This window comes from Canis lupus, chromosome 18 (genome assembly GCF_003254725.2).
Source record: "Canis lupus dingo isolate Sandy chromosome 18, ASM325472v2, whole genome shotgun sequence".
Lineage (NCBI taxonomy): Eukaryota > Metazoa > Chordata > Mammalia > Carnivora > Canidae > Canis > Canis lupus.
Genome location: NC_064260.1, coordinates 46,090,879 through 46,106,625, shown reverse-complemented (window position 1 = coordinate 46,106,625; position 15,747 = coordinate 46,090,879). Strand labels below are relative to the sequence as shown.

General features: G+C 65.4%; 1 protein-coding gene and 1 long non-coding RNA gene across 11 annotated transcripts; one reads left to right on the top strand and one right to left on the bottom strand.

Moving 5' to 3' along the window:
* Positions 1 to 267: 267 nt before the first annotated feature.
* LOC125752896 (uncharacterized) lies at positions 268 to 4,828 on the bottom strand. 10 transcript variants are annotated; one of them, XR_007403472.1, is made up of 5 exons: positions 3,084 to 4,828; positions 2,426 to 2,684; positions 2,047 to 2,145; positions 651 to 777; positions 268 to 549 (listed from the first exon to the last, which is right to left on the bottom strand). XR_007403472.1 is itself a non-coding variant. In XM_049096323.1 (5 exons), the coding sequence occupies exons 1-5, from the start codon at positions 3,582 to 3,584 to the stop codon at positions 512 to 514; spliced, it is 729 nt and encodes a 242-aa protein (XP_048952280.1). In that variant the 5' UTR covers positions 3,585 to 4,828; the 3' UTR covers positions 268 to 511. The 10 variants fall into 10 exon arrangements, 4 of the variants coding, with proteins under 4 accessions (XP_048952280.1, XP_048952281.1, XP_048952278.1 ...); XR_007403470.1 differs by having other exon boundaries at positions 655 to 777; XM_049096323.1 differs by lacking the exon at positions 651 to 777 and having other exon boundaries at positions 3,084 to 3,232; positions 3,401 to 4,828.
* Positions 3,408 to 12,980, top strand: LOC125752897 (uncharacterized). The gene is made up of 2 exons (XR_007403476.1): positions 3,408 to 10,671; positions 10,859 to 12,980. It is a non-coding gene; the product is annotated as an uncharacterized LOC125752897 (long non-coding RNA).
* The last annotated feature ends 2,767 nt before the right edge of the window (positions 12,981 to 15,747 follow it).

Below are 15,747 nucleotides of genomic sequence, written 5' to 3'. Positions count from 1 at the left end.
CCGGGCCGGTTCCAGCGCCTGAGCAGAGGGTTGCACTCGCATCCCCATCCGGTCACCCCAGAGCTGGGGAAGGATCCCGTGGCCCTCCCGGCTGACCACAGGAATGTGCAAGATGGCTGCTGGGGAGAGGCAGGCTGGCAGGGCAGGCGGGCGGGCGGGGCGGGCCTCCGTGCGGCTGACCTGAGTGATGGGAGCACATCCCGACCTTGGCGTCATCACCTCCGTGTTTTTACCCACTGAACAAATATACACTAAATGAGGCACAAATGAGCACGGCCAAAGGAACGGCCGATTCTGTCCTTTCTTCTTAATCCCTTTGGCTTAGGGTTTCCCCGGCCTGGACAGCCTGTCCGGGGGGAAGGCTGCCCAAGGGCACACGGGCATCCGTCCGGGGACATTCAGGCAGTGACCAATCCCTGGCTGCCCCGGCGTGCACCCTCCACCGTGGGCCTTTTCCCAGCCGGCCGGTGTGGGAGCGGCCACTGTGGGTCTTCGAGTCTTGGGGAGATGGTCAAGGATGGACTGATGGAGACCGGCATGCGGCCATGTCTGTGGGGAAGGAGGAGCACGGGCCAGCATGGAGGACATCTTTGCCGTCCCCTCGGCCAAGCCACCAAAGCAACCCTCTCCCTCACACTCCCAGCACCAACCAACCCGGAGACCACCCTGGGCCGGAGCCCAGCACGGCCACCGCCGCCGCGTCTTGGCCGTCCAGCTCAGGACAGGTCAGTCCCCGCACGTCTAGGCTGGAGTGAGTCCTGGAAGGGCCTCAGGGTCCTGCTGGGGCGTAGGAGGGCCAGGTGAGGGCCCACCGTGTGCTCGAACAGCCCACTAGGGCTGGCTGGGGCACGTGTCCTAGAGAAAGGTGAGGCCTCCATTTGGCCGCCATCACCGGAGGAGAGTCCCCCCAACTCCAGCTCTGGGCTGCAGGGTACTCAGATGCCCCCCGGAGATGGCTGCCCTTTCCTCCAGCCCCTGCAGGCTCTGGAGCCCCTTGGAACCCCCTGGAACCCCCCAGAACCCTGCCCCAGCCTGGGGAGGAACTCATCTCCCACCGGAAGCAGCAAGTATCCCCAGTCCCACCTAGTTCTGGCCTGTTTCCTCCCATGCTGGCTTCCTAGGAGATGGAGAGCAGAGCCCCCCCACCCCCGCCGGAGAATCCTTGGGTCCCGGAAGGGTGCCCTCCTCGCAGACAAACACGCCAGCCCCTGTTCCCCGGGATGAGTAAGTTGCTGCCGTGGGTCCCACTCGCAGCACTAGTTTTGGGAAAAGCAGACCTCATCAGGAGAGAGCCCCTGTGCCCCTCGTCCTGATTCCCAGCCCCCAACCCCATTGGGCTGGGAGTAACCAGGACCCTGATCCACACCACTCCACGGTGTCCCACCCACCCCCACCCTGGTCTTGAGCTCAACGATGCATTGTTCTGAGACTCCCTCCAGATGCCACCCAGCTCCAACCCAGGGGATGGGGATAGAGCTGCTGTACCCTCATGTAAGAGGACAGAGGCCCAGAGAGGACAGAGACCAGTGAGGTGAGGTCCAAACTGGCCTGGATGGGGTCCTGCCTTCCTCACCCCAAGGGGAGTACTGGGCACCACTCATCAAATGGAGGGTCCTGGGGATGGAGAGGGATGAGTTGAGTGGCTCGGGTTTTCTAGAAGGTTCCTCCATATTTCTTCTGATTGAGTTACTCCACGCCACTTAGCCAGGCTGGGCTTCCTCTGGGCCTAATGTGCCGAGGTGCCCTCCACCAGGGCCCCCACTTCGGGCCATGAGCAGAGCACCTGCCCTGGACCCCAGTCCCCAGGGCCCTGCCCCCAGCCCAGGGGAGGAGGGCATGCAGCCAGTCCTGGACACAACCATCTCAGCAGACCCCATCTCCTCTCTGCTCCCCATGTGGCCCAAAGACGCCCCAGCCTCTTGGTGGGGACCAGCAGCCCTGCATACACCCTGCACTCCGCTCACCCGCCTACCCCACCAAACTCCGAAATACATTTCTGTGTTCAAATGTTGCGTCTGCTCCCGGAGGGAATGCCTGTCTGCCCACCTGCCCACGGCCCAGCCCAGGCCTGCTCCGGGCCACCGGGAGGCTGAGAGTGCCCACAGCACACACCGGCGTCACAAAATGGTGGTCCATCTTGCCTCCCTTGGAAAGAAAGACACTGCTCTTTGGCCAAATAGATGCTGCTCCATCTCTCTGCAGTCCCATGTCCAGCCTCCATAGCTCCCTCTCCCCCAAGGAGCCGCCATCAGGACTCCCCGAGTCCATGGTCCCAGCACCTGGCCAGGAGGACACTCTGCTGATGGAGCCCCTTCCCCAGGACCAATCGTCCATCCACCTGGCTCATCCCCAGTACCCTTCCTCTTTTTCTAAATGCACACATTGTCCCCACGAAGACCCTCCATCCTTCCCCAAGTGCTCCCACCTGCCCTGCCCGCCTCATCTGACCGACAGCCTTCTCTCTGTCCTATGTTCTCTGCTCTTGGAACCTTGCGTCTCGCGGCTGGGCCCGTCTCCCACCATGGCGGGGGGCGGCAGGTGAGACCAGGCTCAGATGAACGTTGGGCTGTGCAGATGTTGGTCTCGAGATGTTGCTGACCACCCAAAGAGGAGGTCCCAGTGTGGGGTTGGCGCGCAGGTAGGTGGGTGGGTGGGCCAGGGGACCAGGAGAGCAGGCTGTTTCTCTGCAGGAAGAGGTGCAGGAAGGTTTGCACCCAGAGGCAGCCAGAGCCTGCCCTGGGCCTGGGGGAGGGCTCTCCCTCAGAGCCAGGCAGGGCCATGTCTGGCCGGGGCAAGGAAGTGGCTGCCCCATCAGGTCCTAAGCTTCCTGGTTGGACTCGGAGCAGCTGAGTGCCGGTTGCTACGGGAACCACACACGGCTCTGGCCTGGAGTCCACCATGTTGCAGCCCTGGGCAAATGTGCATGGCTGTCCCCTCCCTGAGTCACCGTGGGATCCCCCACCGGAGCCTCATCCCAGTCCTCAAGGGACCCCTGTGGGACTGGATTTGGGGCTCATGGAAATGTGAGGAGCCCAGGATCCAGAAAGAACCCAACTACCAGGCCAAGATGGCCAAGACCTTACTTGGACAGGGTTTTCCATCCCAAGGGATGTGCTGCCATAGTCCGGATCCAGTCTCGTGGGGCCGTGGCCATCTACCAGGTTCCAAGCAGGTCTGGGACGCCCTCCTCCGGGGGCTCTTTCACCTCTGTCTGCAGCGGGAGTGTAGCTGGCTGAAGGAGGAAGCAAGGGCGGCCGGGTGGGGAGGGCAGGGTGCCTTGGCCGCCGCGCTCCCCGCTGGGAACTGGGGACATCAGGAGGAGACAGGAAGGCGGGCAGAGGGAGGAGATCCAGGCGCAGGGGTCTCAAGGAGGGCGGGCAGCATGGCGGGGAGTGTGCACCAGGGAAATGGTCGTGCCCCTGGCATGCGGCGGGTCCTGGCGGCTTGCTCCCCCGGAGGCGTGCCACGTACTGCCTAGCCGGGCTCTGTGTGCTGCGTGTGGACTTTGTAGAAAGTGCTGACCCGCTGAGCCCAGAAGCCAGGCTCGGAGGGGACAGGAAGGAGCTTGCTGCCCACAGGGGCATTACATTTCCAGGGCACCGGGGCCACCAGATCCACCAGCTCTATGTCTGGGGCCGGGCTTGCCGGAAGGCTCGGGCTGGGCTGTTGGCCGCTCCCGAGGAGAGGGTTGAAAGCCCACCTTTGCCAGGTATCCCCATCCGGGTCCCCCCATCGCCTCCTCTAAAACCCCGGACAATGGTGTGTGTGCCTCTCCCTTGGGACCAGGATGAGGAGGCAAGCCGAGGGAGCCGCCGACCCTGCTGGGCACCCCTGCCCCCCACCCCATTCCCTCTGCTTCCCTCAGGGACCCCACCTGACCTAGGGCTAACTAGCTCCCACCAGGTGTCAACCAGGTGACAACCAGGGCCTCGCTGGCCCGTCCTCAGGGGCCCCGGGCTGTGGGAAGGGGTCTCTGGGGGCCGGGAGAGCTGGGGCTTAAGGGGGGGCTTAAAGGGCAGCAGGGAGAGCTCAGGGTGGCCCCAGTTCCTGTCTCCGGCTCCAGCCAGTCACTCTCTGGGGGTCCTGGGCAAGTGAGTGGGCCACACCATGACGTGAGGGGAATGCCACGGGGCTAAGCCCAGGGATCTATTGGGGGTCCTGAGAAAGGAAAGGAGGAGGGCGTGGGAAGGGCCACTGGCCAGAGGCAGGCCCGGTCATCCTGAAATGTGGTGTATGGCAGAGAACCAGACCTCGTACGGGCCTGGAGAGGTCACGGGGTCAGGGGCTTGGACCTGAGCCTGAAAGCCCCCAAGGAAAGTGCAATGGGAAGCAGAAGGAAGGACCCTAGAGGGACCGGGCTGTGGGGAAGGATGTAGGACACAGGGGTGGGGCAGGCCAGGGCCCGGCAGTGTCAGGAACCCTGTCCTTCCTGCCAGGACAGGGATGGACAGAGAGGGGCCACAGAGACGCCCCAGACTCCCTGGGCTGCGGAGTGGACTGGCACTGGGGTGGGAGGCTGTGCCCTGTAGGTGGTGGGAAGTAGAGCAGGAGTGGCTACAATGTCTTGGGGGGTAGAGAGAGGAGGTGGGGGCAGCGTCCAGCATAGGCAAGGTCGCATGGGCCTGGCTGACGTTGACGAGCAGGGTGGGTAGGACTCTGAGCCCGACCGGCTTTGGGGTGTCAGGTCCTAGGCTGCTGTGCTGGGGCAGAGGGGGCTGGGGGTCAACTTGGCCAGAGTGTGGGTGGGACGGGGGTGAGCCGAGCCGGTGGTGCAGAGCTCCCCTCCACCCCATTGGCCGCCCCACCCCCACCTCCGGCCCACCGCCTGCCCATGCTCGGGGGCTTCTGGATTCCATCACGTGTCACAGCAATCTGGCTGTGACATAATGAGGCAGGCCGGGGTCAGCGGGGTGACCTCTCGTGGCCCCAATGGTTGGAAATCCCCAAATCAAAATGACCCAACAGTCGAGCTCGACGCTGGATTTTCCAAGCGGGCTCCTTCAATTACCCAGAGGCAGGAGCGGGAGCAGCCAGGCCACTTAGATTACTGCTTCCCCCGGAAAGACGGACGGACGGCCGCCCCGCGGGGCCCGGGACCACCTGGGGTCCCCAGCAGCGCCCCCAGCCTGAGGCTCACCCCTCCTGGGGCAGGGGCCGACCTCACTCCAGCAGATGTGAGCAGGGCGGCCTGGAGCCAGCTACACACACGGGACAGAGGATAGTGGACGGCAGAGCACCAGACACAGGGTGACCCTGTGCCAGCGTCGGCACCCGCCATGCGGTCCAGGGGTCAGGGCCGCCCCAGGAGCTGTTGTGGCCGGACCAGTGCCTGGTGTCTGGGGAGGGGAGGCATAAGCACGGTGGGGAGGGGTGCCGGCCACACAGCATGCCCTCCTGCCCTTGGGTTCAGCCCCGTGTGAGCAACCTTCTTGTCCCTCCCATTCCAGGTGTTCCTTGGAAAAAAAAAAAAAAACTTTTCAAACTACATGCTGAAAACTTCAGCATGAAAATTTAATGTCAGAAACCCATAATCTTTTTCCCAGAGATAAGACACAGCCCCGTGAGGAGCAGCGAACCGGATCCCTGTAACCCAGAGAGCGGCCACTGGCAGGGGCGGGCAGGGGGCTGGGGCTCTGCAGGGTCAGACATGCCGGGGGCTGGGGGAGCTCCAGCAGGGGCACCCCCACCGCAGGCACCACCGCCTCCAACTTCCAGAAAATGTCAGTCTCCCGTCCGTCCTTGGGGTGGACTGGCCTCCCCGGCGTGGGGACCAGACATTTCTGTTGCCGAGGAGGCTCAGGTGTCCCCGTGACGCCCGCGGCTTCTCCCTCAGACCCTAATTTAGGCCTTGAGGCTCCCGGATGGCTCAGGTTGCCGACAGCTGATCCGGGAAGGACAGCTTGGCCATGGCCACACACGACCTCTCTGAGCAGTGTCCCTCTCCGTCCTGGTCAGCAGCGCCGCCCTTGGGGAAGATGATGCAGGCACATTTGTGCTTCCAGGCCCATGTCCTTGGGGGACACTGTCTCCCGCCCCAGACCCTGGCGCTGGTTCCGTATCAGCTATCAGCCCCCCGGCCAAGCCCAGGCAAGGGTGTTGGGTATTCTGAAGTGCCTTGCTCTGCGCCCGCCCCGCTCCCCGCCCCCCAGCCCCGGCCAGCCGCAGGGGTTGGGGGCGGAGGTGAACCCAGCGCCCCCATGTGCACTTGCCTGCTTTTCCCAGAGAGGCAGTTGGGACGATTCTAGGTGGTCCCCGACCACCCCCACCGGGAACAAAGCCTCCACCTCAGCCCTCAGAGGACACCCAGACCCCAGCCCCCCCGCCTCCCCTGACCAGCGTCACCACACAGACTGGGCCATCGGTAACCCTAGAAGCTGGGAGCCCCCTGGGTGCATGGGTGCCAGACCCTAAGTGCTGGAGCCGCATTCCGAGGGAGGGAGTGGTTTGAAGTGACCTTTAAGGAATTGGCCTGGCGTGGGGGCAGGGGCCCCCCAGGCTGCAGGATGCCAGTGGACTGTCCTCTTTCACCGTGTGACACTACTGCCCCCGTCAGGCAGCTGCCCTTGGGGCAGTGTCCTAGTGACCCTCCCCAGCCCCGCTCTGCAGGGTCCTAACATCTGCTGTGCAGGTCTCTGCAGGACCCTAACATCCTTAGGTATGAGGGGGCTAGGGCAGGGTCATCGTGTCCCCCCTCCTTAGTGGAGGGGACATCTGGACTGGGGGCCATGTGTCCTGTGAGCTGATGGTCTGAGGGCCCCCAGAACTTGCGTTTCCAGTGGCCCGAGCCCCATTCCTGACACACTCCAACATCCTGGGGACCCTGGACCCAGGGGGTACCCGGCCACCTCACCCCAACGCCCACCCGCCCATGTCCCCCGAGGCACAGGCCCTTGCAGGGTGTTCTGGCTTGGGGGCCAGCTGGGCAGGGACAGGACAGGGGCACACACGTCCCAGGCCACGGCTGGAGCGAAGCCAGCCTGTGAGCTTCTCCCAAACTTGGCGGTGTCTCCAAGGCGGTCCCACCCCCTTGAGGGGACGACCAGGAGTCAGGGGGCCACTCTGTTGTGGGCTGTTTGCCGGCCCCTCCCGGCGTTGCCGTGGAGATGACACGGGGTGCGGCCCAGGAGCCATACCTCAGAGGTGACTAAGTGTGCCATGCCGCCCGTTATAGCGCCCGGCGCCCTCCGGGGCCTCTCACACCTTGGCCCCCGGCCCCCGGCCCCCAGCAAGAATGTTCCATGAGCCCCGTGGGCAAGCATGTGGCCCGGCATGCCAGGCCGAGCGCGCCGGGCCGGCGCCTGCTCCCCCCAGCCCGGCCCGGAGCCTGCGGCCGCACCGCCGCCCTGCCCTCTGTGCTCCTTTCCTCGGGCCCCCGCTTCCTGGTACGAGAGGTTTCCTGCATTTCCTGCGTTTCTATCTGGTCCGTGCGAGCAGACCCTTGGCGGTGGCGGGCGCTCTTCCTGCCCCGCACCCCGGCCGCCCCGCACGGCACCCCTCACTCCCTAGGCCGTGCCGCGGTGTCTGACCCCTCTCCCGGGGGCGGGGAGGGGGTGAGATCCACTGTCGGCTCCTCCCTGGGACCCACACTCGGCACCCCAGTCCATGGGGGGGACCCCGGGGCCGGAGAAGGAGCCTGTGTCAGGAGCCGGGCCTGGGGCTGCGGGCCGCCAGGGTCCTGCTGCCAGCAGAGCGACCCCTTCCACCCACCCCCTGCTCCTGGGGGCCCCGGGGGTCTGCAGGGTCCCGGTCAGCAGCCCCTGGGAAAGGCGAGGTCAGGGGGCTCAGAAAGGCTACTTTGGCAAGCCCGCGTTGACCGACGGGGACAGCTGCACCCCGCCTCCCCAGGCTGTTCCCGTCTTAGCAGGAGTCAGGGAGGGCCGGCACGCGGGCTTCCCGGCATCCAGGCGGGCAACACGATATTTCCAGATAAAGGGCATTCCTGGAGCCCCTCATCACTGTCCTCGGGCAGCTGTCGGCTCCGCTTACCCCCTAAGCCCCACAGGAGGCTCAGAGCAGCTTTCCCATTCCATCCCGGCCGAGGGGCCAAGGCAGATTTAGCCGGGGTGAGGCGGGGTCCGGGGCAGGCAGGGGATGTTCTGGGAGGTGAGGACAGGCAGGATGGGACCAGCAGCTGCTAACTAATCCCCCCGGGCCTCCTGCAGGACCAGCCCCATAAGGCCTCTGGCCTGGTTTTTATTTTTAGGAGAGGCATCTTCTAGAACTAGTGCTGCCCTGTCCTGGGGACACAGGGACGGGCTCAGCACGGTCACGCGCCAGGTGGCCCCCGGCGCCAAGTAGACCTGGGTGGGTGGGTGCCCAGGTCCTGGTACCAGGACAACCTCAGTGCTGGAGTTCTGGGTAGATGTGCCCATGAGACACTCAGCAGTGGGGGGAGGGGGCCGGGGCCCTTTTCCAAAGCCCCTCAGGGACCAGCCTGCGGGGTAAGATGGCCAGCTACCCCCTCCCTCACACACCTCTCACTGGAGGCCCCAGGAGCACCCGAGGGTGGAAGGGAGCCATTCACCAGTCCAGGCAAGGGACGTGCCCACTCTGGGGCCGGGGCAGGGGGGCGGGGGCAGGAAGGAATCAGGTAACCACGGGCTTGTTTCCTTAAATGGGAAAAACCCAGCAGTGGCATGAAGCCCCTGTCGTCGGTGGACCTCCTGGAACCAGACAGGGCATCTGGACGGGACCCAGGAGCTAGGGAGGAAGCAGGGAGACAGAGGCCAGGGCCTGGCCACGCAGCAGGAGACAGCACTGGGGGCTGGGGCGCGGGGACCCCTCGGTACAGGCGTGATTGCTCAAGGCCTGAGCCAGACTCTGATGCCCTGGGAGCATCGAATCGCTGAAATTCCTCCCTCAACCGGCTCACTCCAGAACCACAGGCAGCTCTGGGACAGGGCGGGTCAACCTCTCCTCCTGACCTCGCCACTGTCACCCCAGGGTCAGGGGCCAGCAGACCCAATGGCATCTCCATGGACGTGGCGTGATCGGGGGCCCATGGGGCAGGGACTACGGGTCCGCTCCAGGGGGTGTGGCGCCCACTTCTGGCACCGCCTTGGGGTCTGGACAATCTCATCTGGGGTCAGACACCCCGTGAGCCTTCCCACCACATGACCGCTTGTCAAGGACTCCAGTAAGCCCCCGCCTTGTGAGCCCTGCCACACCGTGGCCATGTGAGGGAGCTCATCCCCAACCCGGCGCCACGCCCTGCAGGGACACGGATGTGGCAAGCCATCGGGTGGGCGGGACACAGTGACAGGCAGCCATGGGGACGGAGCAGGCTGGCACGCCTGGGTGGGGAGGGGGCCTGACACCAGGGGTCGGGGTTCCTGGGAGCAGGGCCCCCTGGCTCCTCCCTGGACGGCAAGAACATTCCCACCTTTCGCACAAAGATGAGACCGCAGCCGAGGGCCTCACAGGCTCGAGGGGAGACTGGGAACCCGGCCCCCGTCTGCAAGGCTCTACGCTTGCTCTGTACCCCAACATGCTGTCCATGCGCCCAGAGCAGCTGGAGGCCCCTGCCTGGGGAGCAATGCCACTGTCTGCCTGCCACTCGGGGCCCTTGGGCAGCCCTGCATGGCTCCCTGAATGCTGGGATGGCCCTACATGTCCAGAGGCCTCGTTGCCTGCCATCAGTCAGTGCTGGGGCCTTAGAGAGCAGGGCAGCCTTGGGGGGACACAGAGGAGGGAATCCTGCTGGTGGCCCTGCCATCCTGGCCACCACAACCCAGGTCCCATGGGCAGCTGAGGTTCCAGCAAGGGTGGGTGCCTTCACAGCAGACCCTGGCCACTACCCTGGCTGGCCTTCCTAACCAGCCAGCATGCGTTTCGGTGGGGCCTTTGATCTGGCCTTTAAGGGCCACCCTGTTGACGAGCCATCACAGGTGCCCCCTCTGTGCCCTGGTTGGCTTATCATCTAGACTCCCCTACTGATGGCTCCGAGCTGGGTGCCTCCAGGCTCTCATTCCACTCACGGGTCAGGAGGCCATTCTTGGTGGTCACCTGTGACCTCCCAGGCCTGCTGCTGTGGGGCGGCGCTGGGGGGTGGCCCCTCATTCAGGGCTAGCGCCACGTTGAGAGGAGCCCAAGATGCAGCCCCAACTCTGAGGGCCTGCACCTGCCCCTTCCAGCTTGGCCTCTTGGGGCAGGTCGGCCTCTGCATGTGGCTGGGGCTGCCCCCTCCACCAGCCCCTGTCCTGAGGATGTTCAGCCAACCAGTCGTAGCTTTGGTGACCGAGGCAGGCAGTGGGGGTGCAGGGCGGAGGGCACGCCCTGGGGCTCAGGGGGGCCAGGGAGCGAGGCGGGAGCCTCCAGAGCTGCTGGAGCCCCGCTCCTGGGGCCACCCCTCCCCCGGGCTCCCAGTGCTCACTTATGCGCTCACATAGGCGTGCGTGCACGCGCGCACACACACACGTGTGCACACATATGCACGCATGGACCGGCGGGAAACAAGGCCTCTCCAGCGCTGGGCTCGCGCGGCCCCCCCTTCTGGCAGCAGACGTGGGGTTTTATTAGTGCTACAAATCAGATATCACACAGTTTGGGGCTGACATGGTTTTTATAAGAATTATTTAGGGCCCTGGCCGCCGGTGGAGTCCTAGGGAGAACCTGGTGAGGACAATCCAGCTGTTTGGGCCGTCGGAATTCCCGACACTTCGTAAAGTGAAGGTATGGAAGGCCAGCACGTTGTTCTGTTTAAGGGGGCGCCCACCCCTGCCCTAGGCCCGCCGCAAGGGCTTCTGGGAGGCACCTCCCCCGCGCGGCAGCGGCAAAAGCCTGCCTCTGCGTGGGTGGGGGCTGGGCCTGCGAACACCCACCTGGGGGCACTGAGCCCTCCGCTCCCTGGTCTCCCCAGCTCCCTGTGGAGGATCTCTGAGCTTCCCCTCCTGGCGGGCAGTGGACGGGCCTTGGACGCACACCCCCGGGCAGGGGCTGTCCGGCTCCCTCTGCGCCGCAGCCCCAGGCCTGTCACCACTCAGCCAGCAGGTCAACAGCTCAAGGGGCCGTCCTCAGGCTGCCCCAACACCATGGGGAACGTCACAGGGCCAAGGCTGCCTGGGATGCTCTCAGGGACGCTCTTGGGGACCAGGACAGCTGTGCAGGGTTTTGATGCCCGCATGGAGGGGGTCACACTCATGAGTTGGGGACATCCCTGGTGGAAGCAGCCGGCAACCATCTCGTAGCCTCATGCTGCCCTAAGGAGTGAGGGCAGCGTGCCTCACCTCTGACCTGCAGACTCCTGTCCTTGGGGGGCCAGGCAGGCGGGGCATCGTCATTGCTGGACAGCCTCTGAATCCCATGCAGAAAAGCTGCGGGGTGGGGGTGCTTTGGGGCTCTTGTCTGTCATGTGCCTCAAGGAGGGGGGGGTTGCAGAGACCCGGTGTGTGTGGTGAGGGGAGGACGAAACGCTCGCCGTGCCCTGGGGTGTGGGGGACACCAAGGAGGGCCTGTGGCAGGGGCTCTGTGCAGGGAGGGCTGAGGTCCCGGCCAAGGGAGGCAGAACTGGCCCAGGCAGGGAGCAGAGACCTGCATGGGGGGGGGGGGGGAGCTGGGGTCTCCCTCCCCCGCCCGCCCCTCCCCCGGCCCGGCCTTGAGCGGGAAGGGAAGCAAGCCGGCCTCTCCTCCCTCGCCATCACGTCAGGGCTCCAGCATCCATCCGAGGCGGCCGAGGCCAATCAAAGCCAGATGTGGAGGCAACACAAGAATGCTGATGATTCTGACTAGGAAAAGCCCTATTTACCAAGAAATAATGAAGTGATTTGGGGGATTGGTGCTGGGATGACCTCAGTCGGGAAGGAGTAAACGCAGATGCCGAACTGGTCTCCCAGGGCCAGGCGGGGAGAGAGCAGAGCTAGGGTTCCCGCGGGCAGGCAGTGGGGCCTTGGCAGTGGGTGCCGCTCCTGTGGGCAGACCTGGGGGGATGAGGCCTGGCCCCTTCGTTGGCCCTGAAAGCCACGGAGCCTGGGGCCAGTGAGGGCAGCAAGAGGGGCCTCCCTGCAGTGCAGCTTTGGTGGGAGGCCCGGGGCAGCTTGCAAGGCAGGCGTCGGGAGAGGAGGGCTCCTGCTTTGCCCTGAAGGGACTTCGAGTCAATTGCAAAGATAGGACAGGCACCTGCACGCAGGGCGACCAGGGCTCGGCCCAGGGCCCCCGGACGTGTGGGGAGCAGCCCACACTCTATGGGCCCCACACCTGGGCAAATAAGGATTCCCGAGTGTGCAGGCGGGGTGGCGTGTGAGGGGAGGGGGCCCCAGGTGCAGCCTTCAGGGAAGGAGCAGCACAGGGGCTGGGGTCCCCGGGGGGCTGAGACCCCTCCCTGCACCAGCCTCGGGGGACTGGAAGCTCCCAACCCTCATGCCCCCGCTCTGTCCAACCCCACCCTGGTGTTCGCCTGGTCCAGGCCTCGGTGGTGGGGACGGCAGAGGGCACGGCTCATCTCTGTGCGGCCTCCTTAGGGAGAGAACTGGCTTTCCCCAGGGGGCGGGCAGCCCCGCTGGCATGAAACACTCCAGGGGAAGCACCCAGTCCTCCCCGGGGGGCAACGCAGACACGTGTGCACCGAAACAACCCCAGTGTCTGCCACTGAGAAGAGATGAGCCGACTTGGAACCCACCACGGAACATCACTGGGCCTAACACACGGCATCCTGACGTGTGCGACGACATGGACCCACTGGGGGGCATCACGCCGGCCCCCGGAGATGGCACGGGGCAGGACCCCATGTGCGTGACATGCCTGGGACAGGCAAGCCCGCAGACACGGAGAGCAGATCTGCGGCCGGCAGGGGAGGGGTGGGGGGAGCGAGGAGGGCTGGCCGTGGGGCGCAGGGCAGCTTTCTGGACAACACAAACATGTTTTAAAATGGATCAGTGATAGAGACACAGCTCTGCGAATGTACTCAGACACCTCACGACATACTTGCAGTGGGTGGGTGGTAGGGTATGTGAGCTATGTCTCAATAAAGCCGTTTGAAGATAGAAGAGGACGTGCATGCCCTGCCTGCCCTGCCCTGTGTGCCGGGAGGGAGGCCCCGGGTCAGGCGCACAGCCTCGGCTCTGGCGGGAACGGGGGGCCCGGGGCGGGCAGCTCACCACCCAGCACCTCGCCCACGCCTCACCCAGCTCCAAACTCCCAGGGTGGGACATGGGGCCATCACGTCTGGCTCAGCGGGCTCCCTGGGTTTGGCGGTTCCCCAGTTATGCTCCTGCACCCGCATCCCCTTGCACAAACTAGCAGAATTTAGGGTCACATGAAAGCCGGGAAGTGGGAGGGGGGCCCCAGAGCTGCCTTCCAGAAGGCCTGGGGGGTGGGGGATGAGAGGAAGTGCTGTGTGTGCATCCCTGGGCCTAGGTCCCTTGCTGGGGCATGGGGGCCAGGGGAAGGGGGCTCCTGGGGAGGGGGTACGCAGGGAGGCCGGACAGCAGGGAGCCTACCCGACGAAGGGGCGGGGGGGGGGGGGTTTGGGGCTGCAGGAGCTGTGGGGGACCCTCCCCCCTTCCCTCCCTCCCAGCAGAGGGCCCGGCCAGGCGGGTGGGTGGGGTGGGGGCCCCTGCCCCTGCCCGGCTCCAGGCTGTTATCTGCAGTCTGTGACTTAAGCCATGTCTTAGGAGCTGGGGAGACAGCGTGGTGCAGCCCTGGGGAGGACTCGCCGGCCCTCGAAGAAGAAAACCAGCCGCTGGCGGAGAGACTGTGGCCAGATGGGTTTCCGCTCTGTCCCGGCGGCCTGGGGCGGCTGGGCCTCACCTGGAGCTGCTGGGGGGGTCTGGGATGTGTCCCTGGGGGCCCGGGGCCCGCCCGCCGCAGCTATAACTCATCAGTACAGACCAGGAACTGAGCAGAGCGGCAGTCCCCAGGGCCCTTCCCGGCCCCAGCCCCCCTCGGCCGGCCCTGCCCTGCCCCGCCGGCCCCTGCCTGCCTGTAACCTGGCGTCCCCCGGTCTCTCATTCCCTCTTGCTAAGTAAACAGACCTCCCACATGGCGACAGAGGAACATCACAGAAGATGGGGGGCTTGAGGAGGGAGTAGCACTGGGGGCTCTCACTCTTTCCCTCTATCCACACACTTCCCCCACAAGCTGGGGCCCGGGACGCTCCCTGCAGGACCATCCCCACGGGAGGGGGACTCGAGGCCCTGGGGTCAGTGCCCAGCCCCGTGTGAGGGGTCCACCATGTGGGAAACCCCTCCTATGGTGTCCCGCTGCACAGGACGGGGGACACTGAGTCACGGCCAAGACAACCACACAGCCATTGTCTCAGGGGCAGAGACGGAGGGGCCTCCATCGAGGGTGCAACCCGGAGGGGAAGGGGTGTCAGGCCAGCTCCTGAGGCTCTGGGCCTGGGGGTGGGGTGGAGCACCCCCTTCCCCCCGCCCCTCCATCCGGCTGCAGGCCCACTTCCTGGATTCCTGAGGACCTGCAAGGCAGCCCCCACCGCGGCCCTCCTCTCGGTCCGTCCACGCTCATTCCCAGGGGCCCATCCCTGCCTGGGGCCCCGTCAGCCCTGGGGTGCTGGGGACACCAAGGACACAGCGGCTCCCCACCCCTTCCTCGTGGCCCAGGCCTCTGGGGGGTGGGGTAGGGGGACGGGGGTCTCGGGGAGGCTGCAGAGCGGGGCGCCAGTGGGGAGGCCAGCTGGCGGAGGCGCTGGGCTGCGTCTGGGGTGTGCGTGGCGGCCCGTGCTAGACGTGCTTGGATGAAGGATGGGATTCCTCTCCCAGCCTTGAGTTGGGGTCCTCAGGGCCGTGAGGCCCCATGAATTATTTCTCTACGGAGAATACCGTTGACTCTGCTCTCCGGTCGCCTTCCGGACCTTCCCCATCACTTTAAATCAACGCTGAAGGGCGGCGTCTGCCCGGACCTTCACCCTCCAAGTGGAGGGAGCTGCGACCCACGTGATGCTGTCCCCGGGCTGGGTGTCCCTCTGGGCGGAAGGGGGGTGCTGAGCCGGCTCCTGCAAGGCCCTCAGAGGTCACAGGAGGGCAGCGCTGGAGGACAGGACTCCCCACAGCCTGGTGGCACCCACAGTCCTACCCCAGGGGCCACGTGGCCAACTCTCCTGCACACCCCAGTGCTCTCTGGTTTGCTCCCAGACCCCTAGGCCCAGTGGGTCACCACGAAACCCATGTGCACGCTGCCAATGCTCCCAGCTCTGCAGGCTCAGCCCCGTCACACTACCTGCCAATTGGGGAACAGCACCGGGGCCCACGGGGCACCCACCACACGGGCCCGCAGTGCAAATAGGGCTGCTGAATGTACACATTGCAGGCTCCCAGATACCGTCTCCTTCCCAAGTGTCCACCCCAGGGAGCCGATGACCACTGACCACACCAACTTGTCCTCAAGCCTTCAGGCCAGTGATCCTTCCCACCCCCCCCACTTCGTCCTCTGTTTCCGGCATCTCCCACCCTCTGTGCACTGCTTCGTGCTGGGTTGGCATCTGCTAAACACGCTTCCTCTGGGTCCGCCCATGGACACCTCCCCACTCGAGAGCCACCAGTGCTGCCACCCTAGACCCTCAGCAGGACGGGCTCCCTGCCCGTGGTGCTCGCCCCACCCCACCTCACAACCTGTCTGACACAACCTTCCCCACCAAGACCTTCGCCGTAGGCTCACGGGGCCAGAAATGGGTCACATGGTTACAGTCCCCACAGGCCCTGCTCCGTGCCTGCGGCCAGGTGCCGTGTGTGCCGTGTGCCATGGGGCACAGCCCTGCACAGGGACATGTGGGACAGAGGACACGGAGCCTGTGGC

Excerpts from the sequence above, each read along its gene's own strand:
- LOC125752896 (XM_049096321.1), bottom strand. The coding sequence starts at position 3,584 with ATGCCCCTGTGGGCAGCAAGCTCCTTCCTGTCCCCTCCGAGCCTGGCT. Across the intron at positions 2,685-3,083 it reads GGATGGAAAACCCTGTCCAA|AGAAACAGCCTGCTCTCCTG; the intron begins GTAAGGTCTTGG and ends CTCTTCCTGCAG. Across the intron at positions 550-2,046 it reads CTGGGCTGGGCCGTGGGCAG|ACATGGCCGCATGCCGGTCT; the intron begins GTGGGCAGACAG and ends CCTTCCCCACAG.